Genomic DNA, 27,771 nt, shown 5'->3' on the forward strand with positions numbered 1-27,771 from the left:
ATTAATAATGTCTGCTGTGGGTTCTGTATGGAGGTGGTGATACAAGCACAGTGTATTTGCATTCTTTCTTGAGATGGTGACTCTTTTCCTTAAGAATGAGGAAAATATGTGTTTCTAAGAATTAGTTGAAGGTGTCCCCACTTATGTTGCTTATAGCTCATGGCTTTTTATTTTTTTAAATACAGTACTTGAGATTTTAAAAGGTGTTCCATAAACCTAGTACCATAGCCATGGAGAAGCACTACTAAGTCCTGTTAGACAGGATTGGCTTCCCAACAAGGCAGAGAACCCATGAGGGTGTGGACTGGTATGTTTGTCATCCTTCAGGACACACTGGGGTATTTGCCTCCCCTCAAAGTAAGAGGCAAAAAATCACAGCTAATGTGACTGACCATACTCTGTGTGGATGTTCAGGTCTGTCAACCTTGGGCCCTTGTTAAGTTATCACAGGAGTATTCTGTCTGGCTCCTAGTTAGAAGGAACACTGCCTTCTACCTTTTGTTAGAGGGGAGGACTCCTTTCCCTGGAGGATATAGGGCATATCTGAGTGCTCCTGCCCGAGCAGCCAGCTCAGCATCATCACACCCACTTCAGTGGGGGTGGCTATCTCTGTTACATTCTCTCCCACAGGCACCGTGTGGAGATATGAAGGAAAGTTAAGACCTGGGGCCTAGGCCGGGCGCGGTGGCTCACGCCTGTAATCCCAGCACTTTGGGAGGCCGAGGCGGGCGGATCACAAGGTCAGGAGATCGAGACCACGGTGAAACCCCGTCTCTACTAAAAATACAAAAAATTAGCCGGGCGCGGTTGTGGGCGCCTGTAGTCCCAGCTACTCGGGAGGCTGAGGCAGGAGAATGGCGTGAACCCGGGAGGCGGAGCTTGCAGTGAGCCGAGATCGCGCCACTGCACTCCAGCCTGGGCGACAGAGCGAGACTCCGTCTCAAAAAAAAAAAAAAAAAAAAAAAAAAGACCTGGGGCCTCAGGGATTGCTGCAGAGGTGGTACATTGAGGGCATAGAAACCTAGAGCAGAGCACAGTCTTGGGCTGGGCATTTGCAGCTTGCACGTGCTCTGGTACCAGGTTGGCACTGAGCCTGTTTGCTTTGCTCCTCATGGACCCTTCACCTCCGAGCTTGGGTTGCTGTCAGACCTGTCTGCGGGTGGTATTGCTGAGGTCTGTGCTGAGCCAGACAAGACACTATGTGAGCTTCCAGAAAGCCTTGGGCATAGCCATTGTCATCTGGAGGCTAATTTATCCTGGGTGTTTAATGTGTTTCTCATAAGTAAACCTGGAGTTACCTTAGACCAAGCTTGTCCAACCTGTGGCCCACGGGCTACCTGTGGCCCAGGAGGGCTTTGAATGTGGCCCAACACAAATTCATAAACTTTCTTAAAACATTATGAGTTTTTTTTGTGATTTTGTGTTTAGCTTATCAGCTATTGTTAGTATATTTTATGTGTGGCCCAAGACAGTTCTTCTTCTCCTTCTTCCAATGTGGCCCGGGGAAGCCAAAAGATTGGACACCCCTACCTTAGATGGAGATCCCTAGGATCTTCCTGTGAACGACCAAAGACAAAGCCTTCATTCCAGGTGGCAGCATCCTGAAGTATGAATATTTCAGGGATGGTGGGCAGACCCTGGAAGGGAACTTGAAAGTGCTTTAGAGAAGTTTTAAACTATCCAGACCAAGATAATATTTACTGATGTAGGTCTGACCTTCATAGCATTTGAGCCTGCTAATGGATGTCTCTAAGCCTGTGTTCCTACTTATTCATGTGTTTGCTTTTTAAATTTTTTTGAGGGAGACAGAGTCCCCCATCTGAGGTGGTCAGGAAAGGTTCTTGAAGACACTGGTACTTGAACTGGCCTTGGAGGTTGAACATGGCCTAGGAAGTAGAAGGAGAAGGCAGGGAATAGTAAGAGGCAAAAAATCAAGGATAGAGGCAGATGGAGGCAGAGGGAAGAATGACGCCAAAGTATACCTCCACGTTCAGTCCCTCAGGAAGTTCTGCTGGCTGTTTCTGTTATGTTCTATGTCTGACAACTCTCATGTCCTAGCGGCCACCCCACTGTGACCTTCACCTGAACTTCTACAGTGATCTCACACTATTCTTCCAGTTCCCACTTGTGCCTCCTTAAGGCCTTTTCTGTCCCCAGGACCCTGAGTGTCTCTTCTGACACATGCATCAGATGTTGTTGCTCCTCTGCTCAAAGTCTTCCAGGGGCTGCCCAGCTTGGAATAAAGTCCAGGCCCCTAATATTCCCCACTGGAGGTGTCTGCTCCCGCATCTCTGCAGCCTCATTTCCCAGTATACCCTCCCCCAGCCCCAGCAGCCGCCTGCTTTTTTCTGGGACTAGTGGGATTCATGCCTCAGGACATTTGTACGTGTTCTTCCTCCGGATATTTCCAGGTCTGGCTCCCTCATTTCACTCAGGCCTGTGTCAGATGTCACCTATTCAGAAAAGACATCCATGATGACTATTTATCTATTTACATGCACCCGTGATGAAAAATGCTCCAGGGTCTGTGTTATTTGTTGGAGAACTGTCATCACAGAAAGGTTTGAACAGTGTCTCCTTACTCCAGATGGAAATTACCTAAATTCCACAAGGTCCTTACAAAGTTCTGCTGCTCAAATAGGAGTCCAAGTGTTGTCTTCTGTAGTTCACGTGCCCTGGATGTCTCTGTGGAACTGCCTGGCAGGTTTGGCTTGAAAAGAAACAATTCATTCAGCAAGTATTTGTTAAGAGCTGGCCTGTGTGTCAGGCACTGTTCTGGGCAATGAGAATATGGTGAACCAAAAACACTCCCCTCCACCTCACCTCACTTGGTCCCAAGGAGACAGAAAACAAACAGACACACATACCATAAAATGTCAGGTTGTGACAGTGCTGGGAACAAAGATAAAGCCAGGGATGGGAGTGAGCTGCTTGCTGCACATTTTCACCAGAGGTGGATGCTGGACAATTGAGAGCCCCCCTCATCCCACCCAGTGCTCTCTTGTTTCTTTCTCTCCTGAAGTATAAGAAGGAACAGGAAGAGGAGGCTGGAAGAGTTCTCTGTAGTTGTAGCTTCATTTTATGATAAAGGCCGTGTCTTATACCCACTTGGGAGCCCTCCCTTATGTAGCTGGAGGATCAAGAAGTTGAATTAAACCACCCTTGTAGTAACTCTTAGGTTCTGCCCTCTTGGTCACAGAGATCACTGACAATAGATTTTTAAAAATTGTATTGATTACTTATCCCCAGCTGAGAGCCAGCACACCTGAGATACATCGTCCTTTTTGTGGAAAACCACACAAGCAAGGCCAGTTGCGCTGAAACCAGGACACTGGCTTTTCCTCGTTGTTTCAAAGGCTGCTCAGATTCCTGACTGTGTGCCTGTCAACCTTTCTACTAGATGACTTCTCTGGAAGACCCCCTCCCACATCCTTCTACCCTTCCCTCCCCACTTCCTCCACCCCTGCCTTTTCCAGGACTCTTTCCACAGGGATCATGGTTTTTCTTGGCCTCCCCTCATCTGACATGCTCCCAGTGTGAGAGAGGCTTGGGCTATGGGGCAGCCCAGCCCGGTGAGATCAGCTACTGATCGAAGCTGGTAATTGCTTCTCCCTGGGAGCCACTGTGAATACATGCTACTATGCCCCTGTTATTAACATGTGGTATTGGTGTAGTATGTTTGTTACAGTTAATGAGCAGTTGTTCAAAATGTATCAAAAATATTGATACATTATTAACTAAAGTTGAGACTAGTTGACTAAAATTAGATGTTACTGAACGTAGCCCTTCGACAGGTTTCACCATAAGTGAGAAATAAGCGTGCTCCTGCCCTCTCTGTTTTCAGCAGGGTAAAATTCACTGTGATGGCAAAGGTTGGAAGTGAACTTTGTCTGTCTTTACAATCAGCCAAGCCCACAGGGCAGCAGATGAGGCTGAGAGCCACAGTGCTCTGTAGAAGGCTGCTCGTCCCCAACTAAGCAGTGTCTCCTCTGCATTTCCAGAAATGTCTGACTCAAGCTGCCCCTGCCATGGCCTCCTTAGGAGAAGGACGTTGTAGTTGAACCTAGGGAAACAGTATGACTGGACAATCCAGAGTGCAGAGTAAAGTCATCCAACTTCACAGTGCTGCAACTGTCATCAGCTGGTAATAGAATGCTTTTTTAGAGTAGCTTTAGATTTATAGAAAAATTGAGCAGGAAGCACAGAGAGCTTTACCCCACTGCATAGTTTCCCCTATTATTAACATTCTGCATTGGTGTGATATGTTTATTACAATTGATGAGTCAATTTTGGTACATTATTAACTAAAGTTAATATTAGTTAACTAAAGTTAGATATAAACTAAAGTCTTTCATTTACATTAGGGCTCATTCTTGTAGTTGTACATTCTATGTGTTTGGACAGATTTATAATGACACATAACCACCATTATAGTGTTGTACAGAGTCGTTTCACTGTCCTAAAAATTGCCTGTGCTACACCTGTTCATCCCTTTCTTCCCTCTCCCAGGCCCCGGCAACTACTGATCTTTTTACGATCTCTACAGTGTTGCCTTTTTCAGACTGTCATATAGTTAGAATCATACAATATGCAGCCTTTTCAGACTGGCTTCTTTCACGTAGCAATATGCATTTAAGCTTTCTCCATGTGACTTGATGGCTTATTTATTTTCATTGCTGTATAATATCCCATTGTATGAATGTACCACAATTTGTTTATCCATTTACCTACTGAAGGACGTTTTGGTTGCTTCCAAGTTTTCACAGTTATGACTAAAGCTACTATAAGCATCTATATGCAGATTTTTCTTTGAAGATAAGTTTTCAACTAATTTGGGTAAATACCAAGGAGCACTATTGCTGGATTGTATAAGAGTATGTTTAGTTTTGTAAGAAACTGAAAAACTATCTTCTGAAGTGTCTGGACCACTTCATCAACTGGTTTTGACTCCTGAACCACTTTCATTTAGATGAGTCTAATTTTTCCAGGAAATACTTCAGAAATGCACTAACTATTAATAACCTGAAACCCTTTTCTCACTGCCCTCTTACATGGGACTTAGACGTGAAATGCCGGCACCTTCATTCTTCTTTCTGTAGTCTTCCTGCTGGTCTCTGTTCTTGCTAGAACTAAACCATCCTAGCAGGAAACTTGCTCTTTTCCCTCTCCCTCCCTTTTGCTTCTCATCACTGCCCTTTTCCCAACAAAAGTTAAAGGGGAAAATGGGCTAGAGCAGGGTTGGCAGGGGAGATCCCACACCCATTTTCCCATAGAAGAGCTATTGCGTGTTCTCCGGGATTTTTGTTTGCCTTTAAAATGCTTTAAATTCACACTGCTGAAAGGTGCATGATGCTCTCTGCCCCACAGCTCCGGGGATGGCAATGCCTTGTTGCTTACTGGTTTGTCTCGAGTCAGTAAATGAGATTCTGCCCGTACAACTAAGTGCATTTGGGGCATTAACTGAATAGCTTTGCTACACATGGCTGGTAAGAACATGTATTGACCTGAGGGAGATACATTAGGGGCCCTAAAATCTGGCAGTGCACCAAGAGAGAGTCAAATGCATCACCCCCGTGTGTTTCTTCCCTCTCAGGGCTCCTGAGTCTCATTGGAAGCCCACGACTATAAAACACCTGGAGTGGGTTTTGTGACTTGTCAGTCTTGTTACTTTATAAATAAGCTTCATGTTGTGTAACCTGAATGCTTTGGGTTAATACGAAGAGCCAGACAAGATAGGTACAGGACCTGGAGAATAGAGGGAAGAGCTGACAGGAAAGAGAGCATTCGAGGTAAATGGGGGCAGGTTGGATCACCATGGTCCCTCTGTGACCATTTTCAAGGCCCTAATGAGTGGCCCTGTCTGCTCATGTGACTACCAGCTTGTTCCATTTCCCCTGAGTTTTGGGTACATCTGCCCATATACAGTTGGAAACTAAATGACCTGCAGTTGAAGGGACTTTCTCTGTCGGGGCTGAGAATTGCTCAACAGAGTGCACTGTCAATATCTTAAGCAAGACAAGGTTCTGTGCATTACAGAAATCAGAAACTTAGCATCCCTGGCCCCACCATTAAGTACCAGTAGCACCCCTAGTCCTTGCGATGGTCAGAAAGCACCTCCCTCTACAGGTTCTCAGATGCTCCCTAAGGGGCATCTGCTACCAGCAGTGAGAACCCCCTGGGCTAGTGGGTGGTCTGGTCAAGGTCTCCCAGTGAAAGGGAGTGAATCTGAGTACCACCCCCTCCACTCCTCCTCTTCAGCACCTGGAGCCTGCACTTGTTGCCCAGGCCTTTCTCCCCTACTCGCTTCTTCTCCCTCCTCCTGCCCCTTGCTTCTGGGGCCCAAGGAGGAGAACTTAGAGATTCTGCCAGTTTGCAGTGTGATGTGGGTTGAGAAATGTGGAGCTACAAGAAGTAAGTGTATTTACCCCTTAACTCTTGAAAACCTGTAGTTCTGGGGATTTGTTTCCTCCTTGATTGAACTTGCTTCTTAATCAGCCACCCTTATTGACTCAAGTGAGCATGCCTAAGGGGTGTCCTGTGGCCAGCCCCCGAGGTGGACGGTGGGGATTAGCAATGGAACAGCATTGTCCCCTTCCCCCATCCCCTACTTCCAGGCTGATACCGCATTGATCTGAGATTCTGCCAAGTCACACTGGTATTTATGTTGGCCCAAACCCAAAGCCTCACAATGCCTTCTGCAGGGTGGTTCCGGGGTGTGCAGGGTGTCGTGCACCAGGGGGCAGGGATGAGTTTGTCATCACCGAGCTATTCACATGGAGGAAATGGGACAGAGTTCAAGGATTGCTTATTTTTACCTCCTCCCTGCTCATACCCTACTTTCAAGCCACTTGTGTGAATGATGCCCACACATGGCCTTGACTGAGCTGAGGGGATGGACTTGGTTTGATTTCAGTCACCAAGAGTCTAACTTTACTGGCCCGAGTTGCACACCAGCAGAACCACTGCTCACCTGGGCCCAGAGGATGGCAATTCTGAGACGTCACAGGCCAGGGAAGTTGAGATGGGGCCGATGGGCCTTCACGGACAGGGAGGGACTTATAACATCCCCATGGATCCTTCCAGAGGTGGTGTTTGGTTCCTGTACTTCTTGTCAGCCAGGTGCCCTCTGCTCAGCTGGTTCACAATGCAGAGGGCCTGGGGCCCTGTGGATATAGCTATGGCATCTGCCACTTTATCCCCAGCCTTGTCCCTAGCCCACCACCCCCATCCCCTTCTTCCTCGCTCCTGCACTCTGGGAAAATCAAGTGTCACCCTTTCCAGAGACACCTCAAGGCCTCGCGTCACAATGCCAGTCAGCTGGAACAGGTTTTCAGAGTACCTCAGCTTGGCACGGCTTCTCTGCAACCTCAGAACTCGGCCCTGGTAGAGCCTGTTAGTGATTCAGCAGCTGGGGAACTCCAGCCAGCCCGAGAGGGCTCGGCGATACTCGCCCTGTTGCCTTGCAATTCCAGGAATTTGGATGGGGGCCCTCAGCCAGCCAGTGTGTGAGCAGGTCTGGGGAAGAGGAAGGCTGACTCAGTACCCAGCCCCTGGTCTCAGTCTTTGATAAGGCTTTAACTCTTCAGAAGAGACAGTTGCTTCCTCCTGGCACGAAAGGGTGTGGCATAGATCTGCACAGGTGGGAGCAAGCACAGGGCCTTCCTCACCTCTAGCCAGGTGCATGCTGCATCCTGGTTAACATTGTTGGCTAAAGATGTTTTACCTGTCTGCTATTTGCTTTGCTTTATGAGAGAGGGTTCTCTTGGACCACCAGATCAGTGGGCAGCCTTATCCTATAAGGCTTTGAAGTGGGTAACATGTTGGGGAGAATACAGGAAGATGTCTGTGTGGCAGTGTGAGGTGTTACATCACAGTGGCCAGGCCTTAGAAACAAAAATGTCTCAACAGGAAGCACCTGGCTCCTCCTCCAAGGGTCTCTGTGCTTTTTTTTAATTTAGTTGTTTATTTTTTGCATGCTTTTCAAAATGCATGTTGGGAAAAGCATTTCACCTCCTTTTGCAGCTATGTTACTTCTCTGTTAACATAGCTGCAAAGGGTTATGTAACAACTATGTTACTTCTAAGGTGTCGGTTCTGGGCACTTGTTAGGGCATTGACTCTAAAGAGTTCAAAGCATTTTGCCAATATTCTCATTTGTCTCTTGAAGCTGGGAAAGATAGTAACCAGCTCTCCTAAATCAGTAATGGTAGGAAATGAGGTCTGGGCTGAGAGAAGGAGGGGCAGGAGGTACTGGTCCATGTGAGTGACCTGATCTTACACCCAGCCCAGTGCTGGTGGGTGTTAGGAGGTGCAGGCAGAGAGCCCTGCCTGCCAGAGTGGTCAGGGGGCATCGTGGAGGACCTGGGGATCTAGCTGGACCTGGAAGGCCAGGTAGAAATGACATCAGGCAGTGAGGAGGCTTTTCTACTCAGAAGAGAGGGAATTAAGTGTTTGTAACAGACCTGTACTAGGTAAACACATTTGGGTGGAAGAAAGGGCTGAAATAGGGAGCATCAGAGATACAGGAACACCACTGAGTGTGTTTGCTTTGATCATCTGGATTGTAAACTCCTTGGGGCAAGTCTTGCCTTTGCTTGAAGAGCTCCGGAACACAGAGTTCACAATGAACATTCACAGTAAGCGTTCACTCTCTCTGTCTTAGCCTCCCTGGGAGGCTAAGCCAGGCCTCTTTGGGGTCACTGGATGGAAGTCTTTGTGTTCTCATAAAAGTTTCAGGAAAAGCCAACTTTTAAGTTAAGGGTGGAAAATAAAATGTTGCAGGGGTCCTCTCATCGGGTGACTGAACAACTCAGGATCAACTTGACAGGCCTCTTTAGCAGACTTAACTCCAGGCTTTGGATAAGGATGACAGTTCCTTCATTCCTCATGGATTTTTCAGTATTCTAGTGGGACTATTTAATATCGTTATTAATAGAAACAGAAAATAGAAAAACACAGATTTAACTTACCACCCAACTGAACAATGGTACAGCCATTTATAACGGAGTTCAATGGTTTTTGAGAATTGGAAGGATTCTTTCTCATAGGAAGGGACTTTTCATTCATTGCTCTCTGCCCAGCACCTAGAACAATGTCCCACTAATGGTGCAGCAGGTGCTTAGTGAGCACTTGTTGAATGGATGAATGTCAGGATTCAAGTGCTCTGTGCAGCAAACCACCATGGCAAACGTCTACAATCCTGCACGTGTACCCCTGAACTGAAAATAAAAGGTGGCTGTAATCCCTGCACTTTGGGAGGTCAAGGCAGGCAGATCACTTAAGGTCAGGAATTCAAGACCAGCCTGGCCAACATGGTGAAACCTCGTCTCTACCAAAAATATAAAAAATTAGCCGGGTGTGGTGGCACACACCTGTATCCTAGCTACTCAGGAGGCTGAGGCAGGAGAATTGCTTGAACCTGGGAGGTGGAGGTTGCAGTGAGCTGAGATCGTGCCACTGCATTCCAGCCTGGGCAACAGAGTGAGACTCCATCTCAAAAATAAACAAATAAATAAATAAATAAATGTTAGAAATAAAAATTCAAGTGCTCCCCATCGCCACTGAAATCAGAGTAAGAACCAAGACCTAGAGCTGTAGCGGCAGGGATCTAGAAGAGAAGAAAGGAATTCCCGAGGATCTGTGGGTTTTCCCATTCCCCATCTGCACACCCTCAGTACTCACTACCCAGCCCCTAGTCCACGTCTTTGATAAGACTTTAACTCTGTTTTCAAGCTGGTGACCTCTTAGAGAAATTCAGTTCAACATATATATATTAAAGTCCTATGTAGGTGCATTCGGCAGGTGTAAGGATAGAGATGATTTAGCCACAGCTCCTGACCACGCTAGAGAGGAGAAACATAAGATGTAAAAACTTCTGAACTGCAAGGCAGAATAAAGTAAGGATTCCTCTGAGGAAGAAATTATTATTTCTTTTTTTTTTTTTTTTTTTTTTGAGACGGAGTCTCGCTCTGCCGCCCAGGCTGGAGTGCAGTGGCCGGATCTCAGCTCACTGCAAGCTCCGCCTCCCGGGTTCATGCCATTCTCCTGCCTCAGCCTCCCGAGTAGTTGGGACTACAGGCGCCCGCCACCGCGCCCGGCTAGTTTTTTGTATTTTTTAGTAGAGACGGGGTTTCACCGTGTTAGCCAGGATGGTCTCGATCTCCTGACCTCGTGATCCGCCCGTCTCGGCCTCCCAAAGTGCTGGGATTACAGGCTTGAGCCACCGCGCCCGGCCAGAAATTATTATTTCTGACATTTGAGCAAGGCTTTGAGAGGCCAATTTGATTCCCATGGGTAGAGGACGGGATATGCCGACTTGAGAGATCAGCATGATATGAATGAAAACTGTCAATAGGCTAGGTACAGTGGCTCACACCTGTAATCCCAGCACTTTGGGAGGCCAAGGCAGGTGAATCATGAGGTCAGGAGTTCAAGGCCAGCCTGGCCAATATGGTGAAACCCTATCTCTACAGGTGCGTGCCTGTAGTCCCAGCTACTCGGGAGGCTGAGGCAGGAGAATCGCTTGAACCCGGGAGGCAGAGGTTGCAGTGAGCTGAGATCATGCCACTGTACTCCAGCCTGGGAGACAGAGCGAAACTCTGTCTCAAGGAAAAAAAAAAAAAACTATCAAAAGTAGCAGCTACCATTTGTTTCATGTTTATTGTGTGTCACTCAATATACCACATTTTTCTCATGTGTCCCTTGTTTAATCTCTAAACAACCCTGTGTAGGAGTTGGATATCTTTATCTGCTTTTCCAGTGAAGGAAACTGAGGCTCAGGCAGCTAAACTAAAGTCAGCAGCCGTAAGAAGTTGGGTGAGGATCCTAGTAGCATGAGCCCAAGGCACCAAGCTGGGAGTGCCAATTTTTGTGCAGGGAAAAGGGGCAGTGCTGGGCTGCTGGGGTCAGAGGACCTAACAGGAGGCAATGGGCGGAGTTTAGGTGGAAACGGGGTCTGGGACCAGGTTATGCATGCTAAATCTCCACTCAGCACTTGGGGCTGGGTTCTGTCTCTGTGCTGGGTTCTGTGAGTGATATGGAGCCCATGGAGAGTTTAGAGGAAAGAAGTGATTTCATTCAGCAAGGTCAGTCTAGTAGTAGGAGCAAAGATTTTTTTTTTTTTTAAGCTGTTGGCAAGAAAACCACTCTAACAACTATTGTGATAGTGCAGGGAGAGGCGATAGGGCCTGAATTGGGGCAGTAACAGCAGGGATGCAGGGGGATGGAGAGGATGGACCATGTGGAGGCTGGGTGTGTAGGAGGGCTTGGCTTGGATACTGGTGAAGGAGAGGGAGGTACTGACAATGACTGCCTAGTTATCAGTCCCACCCAGAACCAAGTAAGAGGTGGAGGACGTGAGTTTAATTTTGAACACATGATCTGGGGTACAGGCCTTGGGGAGAGTGGTGGAGGTTGGAGATAGTGTTTGGGCATGGAAGCAGGGGAAGCATCTATGGGAATATAGGGTCAGTCCAGTGCCTCGGTGGGCTGTAGTGATAACTTCAACAGCCTACACTTGTCTGCCTTTGTTGAAGTGTGGAAGATTCCATTTTCTCTGGTAGTTGCTGTCCCATGTGACTTGGACATTTTAAGGGAAAGTCACAGGTCTCAGATTTCTCTTTTTTTACTTAATTTGCTCACAGTAGGTAGGTGCTCAATAAATATTTGATTAGTTAACATAAGTAAATAACAATTTTTTTTTTGAGTGGGAGTCTCGCTCTGTCACCCAGGCTGGAGTGCAGTGGTGCAATCTTGGCTCACTGCAACCTCCGCTTCCCAGGTTCAAACAATTCTCCTGCCCCTGCCTCCCAAGTAGCTGAGATTACAGATACCCACCACCACCACACCCAGCTGATTTTTGTATTTTTAGTAGAGTCCGGGTTTCGCCATGTTGACTATTTAAACCCTCAAAAGGCATAAAGGGCATGCTATTTCAAGATCAGTCCATGGAACATCAGTAGCCTGCAGCTAAGTGACCCCGGGCCTCAAATAAAACCCTTTGTTGAAGTTGCCTTAGTGACTTCCAAAGGGAGGAGGGTCATGACCACCTCCTCGTCATCCTGAACTTCCTGGAAGTTATGATGAAACAGGAGCAACATGAAGCGCCATCAACTGCTGTGTTCAGTGGGTGCTCACGTGACTTCTGGACCTCATGTGCTCTATTTCATTTTGTTTCACTTAATCCTTGCAAGTCCCATGAAGAGCTGTTATCCTTGTTTTATGGATGAGCACACCAAACCTCAGCGAGGGTACATAATACAGACAAGGTCTCACAATGAAGAAGTGGCAGAGCCAGGATTTGCACCCAGGCCTGATGGCAAAGCCCCTTTCTGCTGTGCTGTGACAGGCTAGGAAGTGGTAGGGGGTTGTGGTGCAGGCAGCCGTTTGCCCATCTCTCTTGCCTCCCTGATCCTGAAGGTTCATTCTGAATACTTTGTTTTTTGCTATTATCAGATATGTTTAGATGGATATGGAAAATTCCTATGAGCTTTCAGGTAATGCTGGATCATTTCCTGTGATTGATATCATAGTCATGAAGTATTTCCCCAGATTTATCAAGTTGGAACTTGCTGCTGTCCAATGGAGATGCCACATGGCTGCTTTTGGCCTTAATATCCTAATCAGTTTGTGGATAGTCCATGATACGCTCATCCTACCAGCCTTGCTCGTAGTCCTCCTCTGCAAGGCCTTCCCTTTTTCCTTCTTAATCAGTTCTTACCCTGAAGCCAGCATCCTCACCTGGCTGTCAACCTCTTGGATTTAAAAATATTGATGAAATCATACAATTTAGTGATTTTTGCTATGCAGTTAAAATCCTGTCATCCTTGCAAATAAAATTTAAATGTTGAGATATAATTCACACAGGAAGATGCCATGAACCTGTACTGACTGGCCCTGGGTTCTTTGTGGCCCATTTCTTTATAAGTGTGTGCCCACATGGGAGCCTCTGCAGACCTCTCCCTGAGCAGCGGGATTCCCACCCTCTATGTACCACTGACTACTTCCTGTTCCTTAGGACCTGCCAGGTCTAAGAATGGTAGGGGAGGAAGGGGAAAACCTGCTGCCCTCTGAATACCTACACTCCCTTCTGCCCTGCCCTCTAGCACAATTCCTATCCTCCTGCCCTGAGTGTGTTCTTCATCCAAAGACCTTTCCTCATCACCTCTTCTGAATCTGGAGCATCCTTCATCCAAAAGGACCTGCTGCAGCCTCTTCATCCTCCCACATCCCCCCGAAAACAAAAACTCACCCTTCGCCCCTTCATGCAGGAAGTCTGGCTGAGAGGATCCCAAGCAGGTGAAAGGTAGAGCTCTTGATATTCTAGAGGGAGCAACTGCTCCATGCCGTGGAGTAGGTAGGGGCCTGAAAGCAAACACCAGCCCCAGCAGAGGCCAGAGCAGGACATGGTCCACTCTGCTGAGGTGGCCAGGGGCCGGAGGATACTCCTCCCAGCTCCAGGCACTGTGGCTGAGTGTCCACAGAAGAGGTGGTCACCAGGCCAATGGGTGGTTGAGGATGAAGGGTGTTGGACGCTGAAGGCACAGCCTGGGTATCTGTGCAGAATTGCTAGTCCCGTGCCTGAGTGAGGGGTTGGAGTAGGGGTGTCCTGCTCTGGGGCCCAGGGGAGAGGGGTGTCCAGCCTCTCTCAAGAGCATTTCCCATTGACACATCAGCACATAGGTTTCGGGATGGCTTCCCTTCTGGGGACTCATGAGCTAAATAGGTGAGGCTCCTTTTTACCTTGTTTCTGTTGGGAATATTTACCTGAGTACCAAACAGCTGAACTACAAGCATAGCAACACTTGTCCTTCCTAAGGGCAGACCAGGTTCCCACTCTATTTTGGGGGGCACAGGATCAGCCTTTCATAAGGGTTTTCTTCCGTTGCATGTGGTTTTCCCCTTGACACCACCCGCTTCTTTTCCTTTTTCTTTTTGAAGTCTGCAGTCTTGGGATTCCCCTCTTTGGAGCTATTTAAACAGAAATAGGATGCCAGCAGGAGTGGCCTAGAAGGGATTCCTAGAAGCCTTCCTGTCCCGAGGGCCTGTGGCAGGCAAGGGCCAGCTTTGAAACTTAGGCAGGAGGAGCCTGTGGCTGTGGGCCACCAGGCCTGTGCACTGCGTGTCTCCCTGAGCCACTGTATGTTGCCGCGGTCCCTGTGGCTGTCCTCTCCCCATCCTTCCTTTGTTTGGGATGACCCCTGGAGCCTGCCAAGGTCATGTGTTTCTGGAAGGCCCCCACACAGCCTGGCTTTCTAAGCACAGTCGTGTGGCCAGAGGGCTGGGCAGCTGGTGAGCCTGGATGCTCATACCTTTGCCCCTCAGTAGACCTTGTTCATGGCAGGGAGATTGGAGGCAGTGGGAGAATCCCCAAGAGGCAATGCGTGGCTCTCAGGGAGAGAGAGATCAAGGCTCAGCCACTGGGCCTGCAGAGTCTGTTGTTTGGACTCACCTGGGGTTTGTGACTGCTGAATACACACCTGTGTCACAATTGGCTATGGTCAGAAGGACTGTGGTGTGGTCTGGTAATTAGACACTGTCTTGTGCATGGGAGTTGGACACACTTAAGTTTGAATGTGGCTGCAGGAACTTGGGCAAATTTCTCAACCTCTCCAAGCTTCAGTTTCTTCATCTCTATGATTGGGCATTTCTACCAGCTGGACCAGAAGGTTGGGAGGCACCTATGTCATGAGTTGTTATGAGGACTAAGTAAGAGGACACATGCAGAACCTTAGCAGTGGGCCTGGGACTAGGTCCAGTGCATATCCACCTGCACAGTGAGAGACCTGAGCCCTGTCCTCCTGCTCCAGGGTCCTCTTAGGCTCACCATGTAATGAAGACGAAGCAGAGGCCTTGCCGCTCATCACAGGGCCTCAGCTGATGCTGGGCATGGATCAAGATTGCAGAGTGAAACCCAGGGCACCAAGAAGTCGTTTTCCATGGGAGCGTGAGGGTATAGAAAGGACCTATTCTTCTTGTGTTGCTCAAATTATGAATAAAAAGCCAGTGTCTTTCATCTGTGGAACATCGTGGTTTTGCAAACTTCAATTCATTCCCAAAACACCTCTGTGAGTTTGGCAGCTGCGAGCTCACAGGTGAGGAACAGAAGGTGAAGTAAGTTGCCCCAAGGCTGGGGAGCAGGCCCCCATCGCACACCCTCATCTTCCTGGAGCAGTGGTGCTCATCAGTGCCTTGTCCTGGATTCAGCTGCACAGTGTTTGCTTTCTTGTCTGGGTTTTGCTTAAGCAGAGGCTAACATGGAGCCCAGGAACCATGCTGACTGGGTTCGCCCTGACCGACAGGATATGGAGCAGGAACAGGGCGTGAAAATAATTCATTAGTTCAGGGGCAGTTGTGACAGGCAAGTCACGCTTCCCCTCAGAGTATGCAAAGCATCCCCAGTGTCATCCTTGGACGCTATTATGGGTCACTGGCTGACTTTAGCCAAGGGTGGTTTGTGGCAGTGCCAGCGAAGTCAGAACGTGACTGTTCCCCAGCTTCAAGTGGGCAACCGCTGACTTTTCCTGGCTTGGATGGGGATGCCTTGTTTTAACACTGGCGTGTGGGTGACAGAGGGGCCCTGGGAGACTTGCTTCCAAAATTAGCATCTATTGGAGAGCAAGAAAGAATCGCACAGGGAAGACATGCATGATTTTACTGATTTTCTCTCCCTGTCCCCCTGCCCTGCCTCCAACTCCAACCCAAACATCTGGCTTAGGATTCTGTAAAAGTCTTTGGGAGGTCCATACCAGACCTCCAGTAAAAGCAGCCTGAAGTTCTTATGTTTCTCATTTCAGAGGTTGAAAGAACATTGGGAGCATGATTGCTTTATCTATTCCAAGTGCTTTTTTTTTTCTTTGAGAGTCAGGACTTCTGTGTCTACACCCTAAGTGAAAAGGGGCAAGAAACCCTCACAGCCTGCAGAGTAGGGGGCCGCATCGATCCTGTAACAGACAGAACTTTGCTTGTTTCCTGTGCTGACTTGATTCATCTGCCTTCTGGGCTAACCTGTCAGAGGCCCAGCCCCTCGGCATGGCAACCGTGGTATTTTTTTGCATTTCAGTTTTGGGAAGTCATTCTGATGTGGCTCATGCTGGTTGCATAACTCAGAAGAGTTCCTTCTTCATTGGAAGGTTGCTGCTGTTTCCAGAAACCTCAAGTACTATAATCTGAAGGCACATAAAGGTCATCGATTGGCAAGGCAGGCTTTATGGGCATGCAACCTGTGTAGGTCCCACAGGACCCCATGCTCACAAGGGCCCTAAGCTTGAGGTTTAACACTCTGTAGTTGCAGTCTTGAAAATCTTGTAGTTTTATCTTTGAATTTGTGTCTTGTAGGTGAAGCCCAGTGGGACAATACAGTATGCACTGGGGGCTTAGAGCCTTGGTTCCCATGGTCCTGCCTATTACTATCTCCCTGCCTCCCCTAGGTTTTCTTGCTCCTTGCCATGCTCTGTCCCTGGCGGAGCCTGGACACAAAAAGGGTTGGGGGTAAGTGCATGGCATCTCAGGGTCTGGCATGGTGGCAGCTGTCCCCATTCTGGACTGGCAGCTCCATGGCATCCTCAGTGGGCAACTAGAGAGAGGTGAGCTGCTTGACTCCCCCAATCCAGGTACCTAGTACATCCTGACAGGGAGGAGGCAGTATCCTTAAGGGGTCACCCATCCATCTTGGGTTGGGACAGCAAGTTCCTGGAAAGAAGAGATACCTGACTAGACCCCTCAACCCTCAGCTGGGTCACAGCACATTGGTCCGGCTGCCAGCTGGAAGGAAACCCCAGAGGCAGTGGAACCTTTGCTCCCTTACACACTCTGTCCCTGGGGTGCACCTGTGAGGGGCTGCACTCAACCTGCGGGTATCCTCATACCCAAAGGACAACAATGACGTGAATAGCAAACAAACATGATGACATGAACAACAGGGTGAAGGTACTTAATGTCACTGAAATGTACAATTAAAATGGTTAAAATGGTAAATTTTATGTTATGTGTATTTTCCCACCATAAAATATATATATATGTATGGCGTTAAGAAAAAACAAAAGCCAAAACCACCCTGACAGATGGAGATACTGGGAAGAAGTGGAAGGCTCTCGATTTCAGTGCTTTTCATGGGCACTTTCTTCCTGCTTTTTCAACAAGGGGCTCCATGTGCTCATTTTGCACTGATATCCACAAATTATGTAGCCGAGCCTGTCTACCGGCCACTCTGTAAAACCACCAAGCATTTGCCTGTCAAAGGGTCTGCCCTCTAAGCGTCTAAGGACATCGTTTGCCAAGCAGACTCTGACCTTTTCCCTCTTCCCCTCCACCCAACAGGTATTGTGTTGGCAGCGTGCCAGGCCTTGGAGAACAGCACGTCCCTGCTGAGCGGTGAGTGCAGCTGCCGTGGGTGTGTGGATGGTGTGTGGGAAGGGAGCGGGCCTGCTGCTGTGTGGAACCTCAAGAGCTCCGTCCCTGGCCTCCTGCCCACCAAGCACACGCCTATCCCAGAGGCCTCTCTGCTCCTCCTCAGGGGCGAGGTGGCGCTCACTGGAAGGCCTTAACTGCAGGCCCAAGTGGGGGCTGCTCCTGGCCCCCTCAGGGGCCTCCCCTCCCTGTCTCTCTTCTGCTGTTCAAACAATTCCTGTGGGCAAGTGTGTGAAACAGGGCCTGCAGGACCCCAGAGCCCGGGGCCAGCCATGTTTTCCCCACTCTCGTAATAGTCCACCTGAAGTAGAACCCAGATTTCTGAACCCCCATCTGCTTCTGCCTGGTGACCTTTGTTTAGTTATTTTCGGTTTACATTTTAATACTTGTAGTAAAAAAAAAATCACTGTATATATATATATTTTAAAGATCCCAAATCAAAATAGTAGAGAGCTTGGGACATGTGCGAGGCGAACCACCGGTGGTCACAGCACTGCAGGGGAGAAACCTCTGTTTGATTTGCATGTTGCTTTTGCTCTTTCTCCATGTGTGTTAATATTTTTATACAATTAGTCCTGGTGAGGAAACAATGTGGATTCCTGCTTTTTAAGCTCAAATGTTGGGACTGTGTATTGTTCCATGTTGCTTGAAAGTCTTGAAATCTCTTCTCTTAAAATGTCATGCTGTCCCATTAAAGTGAACATGTGTGATTTAAGGAAACATTCCCCACTGGATATTTATGGTGCCTCTAGTTTCTTAAGTTATGATGTTACCTATTCATGCCTACAAGCTTTTTGCTCCTTTTGGATTCTTTCCTCAGAAAGCATCTCCGGAAACAGGAATAAATACAGATTTATGACCCTTGGTACAAACTGCCAGATAGCTTTCCGAGTGAATGGTGCTGATTTTTCCAGCAGTGTGTGAGTGCACCAGTCCCACGACTCCCTGGTTAGCATGGAGTGTGTTTCACTAACTTCTGCTCCCATCTGTTACTGCACTAAACTCCTGCTGTGTCTCCATAGTTATTTCAGGGAGGTTCCAGTGGGAGGGGCAGGTTTCTTATCTATTCATAAATTCTGTAGCCAACCACACTGTGTCCCTGGTACCTTGCTGTTCTCCTCCAGGCCTTTCCCTCCAAACCCACTGAAGGTGACACTGTCAGTCCCACTGGGTACCACTGCTGCCGCAGCCCCACCAGCCCCCCTTGCTACTGTTATCCTTGATGTGCTTGGACTCTTAAGGTGCCTAAGCCACTTGCTGGTCCATGATGACACAGGAGAAAATGCCTCTCCCACTCTGTGTGATGCTTTGTTGGGGCTGGAGGTGGAAGGGTGTGAGTGTGTCCACCCCAAAACAGTGCTTCTGGAGTCCAGGGTCTACTAGGGTTTCCATAAAGCAGTACTTTCACTTTTAAATTACCTCCCATCCACAAAGGACTCAGATATGAACACATAGGGAGGAAGAAGAGGATAGCTTAGTAACTCCACCATGCCATTCTCAGAATTGCCCGAACCCCCTTTCTAGAATGCACTTGCCCCAAGCTTCACCTTCTGTCCCTCCTACAGATAGACCTCTGGTGACCTGCCCAAACACTAGAAAGTACTGGTACTCCAGCAACACTTACACACTGGGTATCATTTGAGAGAACCTGGACACTGAGCCAGTTGGGGGTTACCACTCATTTGATACTTGTCACTGTTATCTCCAGGTATCTCCATGGGCTGAGAAGCCTCCTGTGTTTTCCTCACCCTCCCTGCTCTCTTCTAAGTCGAGTTGGGTGGAACTGGGGTATAAAGGCCTTGAGATTAAGCCAGAAGGGGGTGATGGAGTCCTGCGCCCCAGGCCTCTACCCCTAGTTTCCCCGATCTCTGGTGGAGCCTTCCTCCCGCTCCTCCTGATTCTCACTCTAAGACCTGGTAGGCCAAGAGCCAGGTCCTCTATTGAGTCAGGTGACAAGTTGCAATGATGGCGAGCGCTGACACTGCCATGCATAGAGAAGGGGGTCCCGTTGGTTATTTGACACCCCCCTCCAAGTCTCCATCCATTCAGACAGACAAGAAAGGCCTAAGGGATGTCACCCTTGAGCCTGTTCCCCAGGAGCCTGGCATAGCTCCTGCCTAGGCCTTTTGGGGTTCCCCAGGCCCTGCTGGGCAGATGTGGGCAGACCTGATACATTTGTCCAGAACGGGACTATTCTTTTGCAGTCATGAACAACCTCTGTTCCATCTTTTCTTCCTGAACTTCTTTCTATGAGAACATCTCTGAGGTTTACTTCCCCTCATTGTGATGTGTGGTCAGAAAACAGCAGGTGAACCCCTGCTGTGTTGCATATTACCCTGTAACTGGCTCGATGCCACTCTGGGGCCTGAGGTGGTCTGTGACAGCAGAGGCAGTGCCACACCTTCTAAAGTCCAGAGAGCCTCAAGCCCCCCGGGTTGGCCGGCAGTCTGCAGAGAAGGGAAGTGGCTGCCCGTCTGCCCTCTCTGTTGCTCCCTGTTTGATGGGTCACTGAGCTACAGAACTTGTGCCCCAGGGCTTAGAGATTTAATGAAATTACTCTTTCCAGAGTTATTTACTCTTGGCCCTGCCCAGTGAGACCCAGACATGAATCCAGAGAGGGCTGGGCCAGGAGAAAAGTCCAAGTGGTGATGACTGTGTTATAGTCACACCTCCAAAGGCTGGGGCTTTATGACTAGATCAGGCTTATGCTTAACTTTCTTTCCTTTAGGGTGACCTTCCTGTCTCCTAGAGGACTGCTCAGGCCCTGGTAGGCCTTCCCACCCCATCCCACCCACTCTCTTGTCACCACACAGGGCTGAGATCCTGTGGTGGGCACAGCTCAAACTGGGGACCAACTCCCACCAGCCACACTCACTGCCCATCATTGTAGCAAGTGTGTGTGTGTGTGTGTACTCATGACTAATAAGTAAAACTCCCTGTTAACATTGTATTAGAGAAATCTTCATCCACAGAAGAAGAGAGAGTGAAATCAGTTCCTGTATACCCATCACCCAGCTTTGACAATTAGCATCATTCTGTCATTTTTCTCTGATCTATTCTCCCTATCTTTCCAATTTTTCCCTTTGCTGGGGCATTTTAAAGCAAAGCCCACTTCACTCGTAACACTTCAATATGTATACCTAACAGATAAAGGCTTTTAAAACGTTACCGCAATTCCATGACTGTACCAGCAAAGGCAATGATGATTCCTTTTTGTTAGATGCTCAGATATGGAAGGTAGATGATGCTATATTTAATTTTGTACTACTTCGTTTTAATTTGCGTTTACTTTCATGTTTTTGTATCTTGCATTCTACTTATATTTCTTTTCAGGTGAACACTGTTTTCATAAAACGTATTCCTGTCTCTGTTGGGTGACTTTCACGTCTGAATGCCCCTAACTCCCAATGCTCTGGATGCTGGTGGGCTCCTTTACTCAGTCCCAGAATCAATCCAGAAACAAACCACCCAGAAAAATGTAGATGGTGTGAAACCATCCCCACAGTTAGGTGTGAAAATGGGTAATTTTAGAGCAAAAGCTATAAGGACTTTGCCCATGATGTAAATTTGCAGGCCTTCTCACTCTAAGAGTTGACGGGAATGAGAAATAACAATGGATGTAAGATAGGTTTTGATACATTCCTGAGTGACAACACTAGAGCATAGGGCAACAGGAATACTCAGGGTGAAGCCCTCACACTTTAATGGAACATTACGGAGAGAAAACTGTCAACTCCGTGTGCTAATCAAAGGTGTCAAATGGGCTCAAAAGAACATGGGGCTTTCTTGTGCATTTTTTTTTCTTTTCTTTTCAGAAATGAAATCTTGCTATGTTGCCCAGACTGGTCTCAAATTCCTGGGCTCCAGCAGTCCTCCCACTTTGGCCTCCCAATGTGCTGGGATTATAGGCATGAGCCACCACGCCTGGCCTTTCTTGTGCATTTTGGGGAAAAAAAAAAAAAGTTCTGTATTCTTATTACTTGACCATTGCTCTTGGCCTTTCTTCTTGACATTTCATTGGTTTCTTCCTTTCTCTAAGATCCCCAAATATGGAGGGAAGATGATGCCAGAGTTACAGGAAACTGGCATTGTCATTAATAAATGCTTCTCAGACAATTTGAGTGGGACAGCAGAGGGATGTGGTGCCTGAGGCTGGAGATGAGAAATCATGGGTTTGGGGTCATTTGGTCTCAGTTTTTTCTGAGTTTTCTGACTTGTTGTTTGTTTGTTTGTTTGTTTGTTTTTAGTTTTTTTGCCCAGTTGCTGGGCAAGTTAATTTTCTGGTTCCTGTTTGGATTTGTTTCCTCATCTATTGGACTCGAATCAAAAGTGGCCTGTGAGATTTTTCACATGACCACACACTGATGGATTGGTAGAGATGACTTGGAGAGCCGGGGTGGGGAGGGTTATAAGGCTGACTGCAGGTTTTTAGGAAGTACTGCACTGATCCATTGGTGATGCCAATTGTCACAGGCCCAAGGTAGGGAAGTGGTAGTGTCACTGACACATATTTGATTTTCTTGGAACCAGACGCTTTTTTACATTCAGGTTCAAAGATTCTAGTTGCTGGAACTAAACAAAGGAGCAGGCTTTCTCTGCCTTCCCCTCAAGGAGCCTCCCATGCAGGTGAGAAAAGACAGCATGGGAACCCATGGCGGAACGTGTCACAATGATGTGGGCATCCTTGGCTGACTGCTTAATGCGTGATTTAGAAAATAGTTGCCATGGGAGTGAAATCAGTAGTATGGCTGGGGACAGAGTATTTTTACCAGGTTGGTTGTCAATTTGTAAAGCATGCAGAGAAACATTAGCTGGAGGCAGGACAAGGGTGGCAGCGCCTATAGCTTAGAACACCTGTCACACCCTCTCCAGGAAGGAGTTATGACCTATCTTCAAAAGACACTTTTAAATGTCCCTTAAAAGGGACAGAATGCACCCTGGTTAAGAAGTCGTTGGGTGGCTACTTGCTTAACCCTGAGAAATGTTGCACAGTTCCCAGGCTGCCCATCTGGTTCTCAAATTTTCATGAGACTCACTCTAATGACCAAGGGGGTGTGGTGAGGGCATTACTCAGGCGCCTGGGAGCCAGCCTCCAGGCTTCCATCTGCTATCTTTCTTGCATGAGCTGGGTACTCAGGGCTGCACTTTAAACCTCTGAACTTCTGCTCCTTCCTCTGGCCTGTGTCTAGGGACACCCACCTGGAATCAAGGCATGTTTGAAGGCGTGCTTAATTTAGTGTCTGGGAGACTTCTGAGAGGTGAGGATGAAAGAACATGGAAATTTACAGTGCGGTTATTCATGGGGAATGTCACCATTAGCAGCTGGCTTACGGAGATGGTGATCAGATCTCAGTGGTGACCCTGGGCTTAAATACGTTGAGGTGGCAAGTTTGAGCTGGGGTTGCACAGAGGGAAGGCAGATGAGATTATAGGGAAAAGCCTTTGAAGGCTTTACTTGTTTGGAAAACAGGTAGAACGTGTGTCAGCCAGCAAGCAAGCGATCTGGTTATTGCTCATCTCGCCTAACAAAAGCTTTTCAGAACTGCGAACTGCTTCCCCGTTCCATTGTCTAGAGTTTTCCCACGTGCAGCTGAAGTCATTCTAAAATTAGAAGGCTCATGTGTTCTTCCCAGGTACTACATTGCTCACCTGCTCCAAATATGTGTCTATAACACAAGACAGTTGGTATGTCTTAGTTTGGGGATAAAACCACATATACCTATTTGTGCTTACTTTAAAGAATGCTTAGAAGAGCGTTAGGAGGGAATGAGGGATTCTTCCTTTCCTCTCCAAGATTTATCTTTGTTGCCCACATTCTCTTTTCACCTTCTCATTTCACCTTCTACTTTTTGCAAAGAAAATTGTGCTGGGTCAGTGCCTTTTGAGCAAAGGCTGCTCAGGGTAGTAGACAGAACACAGGATATGCAATTCAGAATCGTAATTCTGACTCACTGGCTGCAACACCTTAATAGAGCTCTTAAATCTTCTTGAACCTCAGTTCTGCCATCAATAAAATGAAGGAGTGGAATGAAGTCAATGTCTTTTCAAACTGAGTTACAGAATCACTTTACGGATTATAAGCAACATTTTTAAAAGTGGAACTGAATAGTTTAGAATAGAGAATTTCAGAGTACATTACATGTAGGAAGGACAGGTACCGTTTCATGACTCTTGTTTTATTTATTAATAGATTCATATATTGGCATTCTGCCTCACTTTACTTGCATGAATTACATCCATATCGCTTCTATAATTTCCAGACTTGATTTATTCATAAATAAGAGCTTAGACACTTGCAGAGCAAGTGCCACAAATCTTTCTAGACCTATAACATTCGCCCCTTCATCTCCCTAGTTTTTTTGTTTGTTTGTTTTTGAGATGGAGTATCGCTCTTGTCACCCAGGCTGGAGTGCAATGGCACAATCTTGGCTCACTGCAACTTCTGCCTCCCAGGTTCAAGTGATTCTTCTGCCTCAGCCTCCACAGGAGCTGGCATTACAGGCACCCACCACCATGCCCAGCTAATTTTTGTATTTTTAGAGGAGACAGGGTTTTGCCATGTAGGCCAGACTGGTCTCAAACTCCTGACCTCAAATGATCCACCCACCTCAGCGTCCCAAATTGCTGGGTTTACAGGCGTGAGCCACCGCGCCCGGCCCTCCTAGTCTTTTATAGTTGTCTTATCCACCCCTAACTTGACAGCAGTTCATCTTCATTTTTCCAAAACTCTCTACTTATAGAAACAACAGCTCTTTTCTTATGCACAGATATTTCATTAATTTACATAATATGTAATTAACTTACATAAGTACAATAATGAGTACAGCTGACATAAACAGGTTTGGTAACAAATGCAAATGGCCTCTTGGTAAATATATAGCCTAACTGTTGAAAACAGAAATAGGCTGATAAACTAGAGTAACCAACTGAGTTTTTGCATGCTGAGGGCATTGGTGCAGACGCTTTAGCAAAGAAATGGAGAGTGTGGGGTTGGGCAAGTCAGGGGCTTGATTTAAGCAGAACTCAGTTAATAGAGCATCTACCATCTTTGAAAGAGGCAAGGCAAATGACAAAACTAATGAATGTGGATATGGACATAGCTGCCTGAGAAACAGCTTAACAGTAATAGTGAACTGAATTCCTTAGTATTAGTAAGTGAAAACTTAAAAATTGTATATGCCCTGTGACCCAACTGTTGCACTTAGGGATCTGTTTTACAGAACAATCAGATGTTAAGTTATTATCCAGTAGAGTGAAAAGCAGCCAATGTCAACAAGAGGGAAATAGTAATGGAACAGGTAGACAGACAGGCTACTATATAGCCCTTTAAAAGCATGTTGATGAGAAATGTTTAAAGATTGAGAAAATGCACATGATATATACATAGAAAAAGTAGTATATAAAATTGGATGATGTAACTCAAATTTATAAACTACACACAGAGATGCAAAAATACAGGGCATATAGTTGTTCACATTAATGATCTCTGGTTAATGAGACTATACATGAATTTCATTTGCATTGTGCTTTCCTGTTTTTTCAGTGTCTAAAAAGAAAGAAGAGGCAGTGGCTGCCCTGCAGGTCTGTTGGTCAGTGTGCACTGAGTGCAGGCTACCTCGGCCTTGCAATCCAGTGACTGCAGCTGTCTCCGAGGCTCAGGCAGTACGGCCGTCTCTAGAGCATGGGGAAACAGTGGTGCCTTGCATGAGGGACACCCATTTTTGTAGCTTGGCTCCCAGGCCTCATTCCTCTGCACAGCAGCCCTCACAGGACTTTTGCTGTCTGGATGAGTTGGCCCCAACATTTGCCACTCGGCCTCAGAAATCTGGGAATGTTCATCCAAACTCTTCTTCAGTGCCTGTGACTCCTAAATACTGATCCACTTTGCAGAAATTTCAAGTACTTAACACTTCTAGGTTTCAACAGAGAGGTTGGGCCTTTCTGGGCACCCAGGTCTATGGTCAGTCTCTCAAATGTGAAGACTCTGAAACCAGACGGTCCAAGTTCAAATTCCACTTCTGCCACTTACTAGCTGTGAGACCTTGGGCAAGATACTTAACCTCTCTGTGCCTGGCTTCCTTGTCTGTAGAATGGGAATAATAATAGTACCTATCATAGGGTTGATGTGACAATTAAGAGTTGACTATAAAGCATTTGCAACTGTTTGTATACCCGGCAGCTACTCTAAGTGTTAGCTACTGCTGCTATTACTACCCTTACTGTCATTACTGGTGATGCAGATAGTGTGAAGCAAAGCTGTACCTTTATGGTTACTTTTTGCCACCTGGAGGTAAGTCCTCCTGTAGTGGTCTTACATTTCAGTGTGCATAACAGTCATCCTGCTGATTCTGTTGAAATGCAGATTCCTAGGCCCTCACAACATGCCATCCAGAAATCTGCATTTTTAGTCATCAACCACATTTTGTTAGAGTTCGATGGGAAGATGAGACTGAATGTACTGTCCTTGTAGGCTGAGATGCTCTCGCCAGAAGGTGACAGCACTTCCCCGTCCCCCAAGTTCTTGCTTTACCTCAGCCAGGCAGTGCTGGTCGCTGGGAGTCTGTGAAATGTGTGTGACCCAGGACTGACTTTCTAGTATTCACCCAGGACTTTGGTAAAGAAAAGCCAAAAACCTCAGAACTTGGGCCACCTCAAACCTCAAACCTCTTCTCTCTCATTGGCCTTACTGTGATGAAATGATGAACACGGTGGCTTTCTGGTAAACATCAGCTCTGTTTTCTGGCTGTGCAAACCTAAACTCCTGGCTTCTGAGTTCAGAGATTGACCTGGAGCATCTGATTATTTACAGATGAAGAGACCTGCAGCTATTTTAATCCAGCGAGGCTCAGATGTCCCCACAAGCAGGCTCTCCCACTGTTTGCTTTATGGATTTGTTCAGAATCTCCCTTCCTCGTTTCCTGTCTTGAAAGTTACGGCCCAATTACCTTATCAGAATGTGTAATGGAAAGTGATTTCACACATCTGGCCTTTTCATCACCAGGCTGCATTGACTAAAATGTTTCTTAAATACCAAAACACAGGAGAAAATGGATTAGATGAAGTAGAATGGAGGGCCTCAGTTCTATTCACAATGTAGCCTGGGGCTCAAAAAGGGAATGTTTGTTTTTTGTTTGTTTTTTTTTTCCTTCCTAGTTGTCACTTAGCAGCTTCAGGAGGAATCCCTCTTTTTGGGTCTTTTTTCATTTTGACTTTTAGGGGCTTGGATTTAATGAACATCTCTCCCTGCCTTGCACAGTAGGTCCAGAAAGGTATTTTTAAGATCTTGAAAGTGAAACATGTCAGGCATTGCTATGAAATCTGCCACAAGTGAATCTTCCTGGTGTTCTTAGGTATGAAAAATAGAAATATAATTAATCACCTAACAGTCCATGGGAGCCTCTATAAAACTCAGTTTCTAGCAGGCTTTCTACCTGATATCCTGTTACATAAACAGCCCAGCACAGTGAAAGGCTCTAGAAACCTAGATCCACACCTGAACAAATGATAGCCAGATTGCAGTTGCCATTGTGGGCAATTTCTCAAGGTTTCAGCCCTTGATCAATGCTTCCCAACCTTTTTCAGAATAGAGATCCATTTTTAACATCAAAACTGTGTGAGACCCCACAGAGAGTAGTTGTGCCTTTACTATTAACCTAAATTATAGTAAATAAATTAATAAACATGGTCAAAAGCTGCTATGAGAACTCAGTGACACTTTACAATGAATTTGTATTTTATCAATCACAATAGAATTTATATAATAATATGAATTAACACTTACAGAGTACTCCCCATATGCTGGGTGCTGCTCCATTTAGCTTTATTTATTTCTACAACAACTCTAAGAAGAAGGTACTACTATTAGCTCCATTTTACAGTTGGCAAAATGAGGCACAGAGAAGTTAAGTAACTTGCCCAAGGTCACCTAGTTAGAAAGTGGCAGAGCTGAGATTTAAACCCAGGTAACTGGTTGCAGAATTCTAAGCACTTCACCACTATGTTTCAAAAACGTACACACACACAGATACACGTACATCTCACTCAGACCACAGATGTTATTTGAGGGGAGATTTACAAACACTTTGCATTAAATAACTGTGTGACTCTCTTTCTTTCCCTTCTCCAAGACAGATTGGAAACCACTTTCTTGGGTTTTTAACCCTTCATTTCATTAAAATTTAGACATACAGCTTAAAGCCAGGTATGTGTGTGTATAACTATGTGTGTGAGTGTGTACATGTATACATATATACAAATGCACATGTGAGTATATGCATGTATGTATATCTAAGCTTTTATTTTTATCTTATCACAAAACTATAGAATCTTTTCTGTGTGTGTGTATATGTTTGGTTTTGGTTTTGAT

The 27,771-nt window shown here is 46.7% G+C and overlaps 1 protein-coding gene across 2 annotated transcripts in view; it reads left to right on the plus strand.

Moving 5' to 3' along the window:
• The window catches only part of TGFA (transforming growth factor alpha), a 108,874-nt gene that overhangs the window by 22,013 nt on the left and 59,090 nt on the right, over nucleotides 1–27,771 (plus strand). For both annotated transcript variants that reach the window (XM_050754553.1, XM_050754552.1), the window contains exon 2: nucleotides 17,316–17,369. In XM_050754553.1, the coding sequence (XP_050610510.1) occupies nucleotides 17,316–17,369 (54 nt within the window). The remainder of the gene's footprint in view (nucleotides 1–17,315; nucleotides 17,370–27,771) is intronic.

This window comes from Macaca thibetana, chromosome 13, assembly GCF_024542745.1.
Source record: "Macaca thibetana thibetana isolate TM-01 chromosome 13, ASM2454274v1, whole genome shotgun sequence".
Classification (NCBI taxonomy): Eukaryota; Metazoa; Chordata; class Mammalia; order Primates; family Cercopithecidae; genus Macaca; species Macaca thibetana.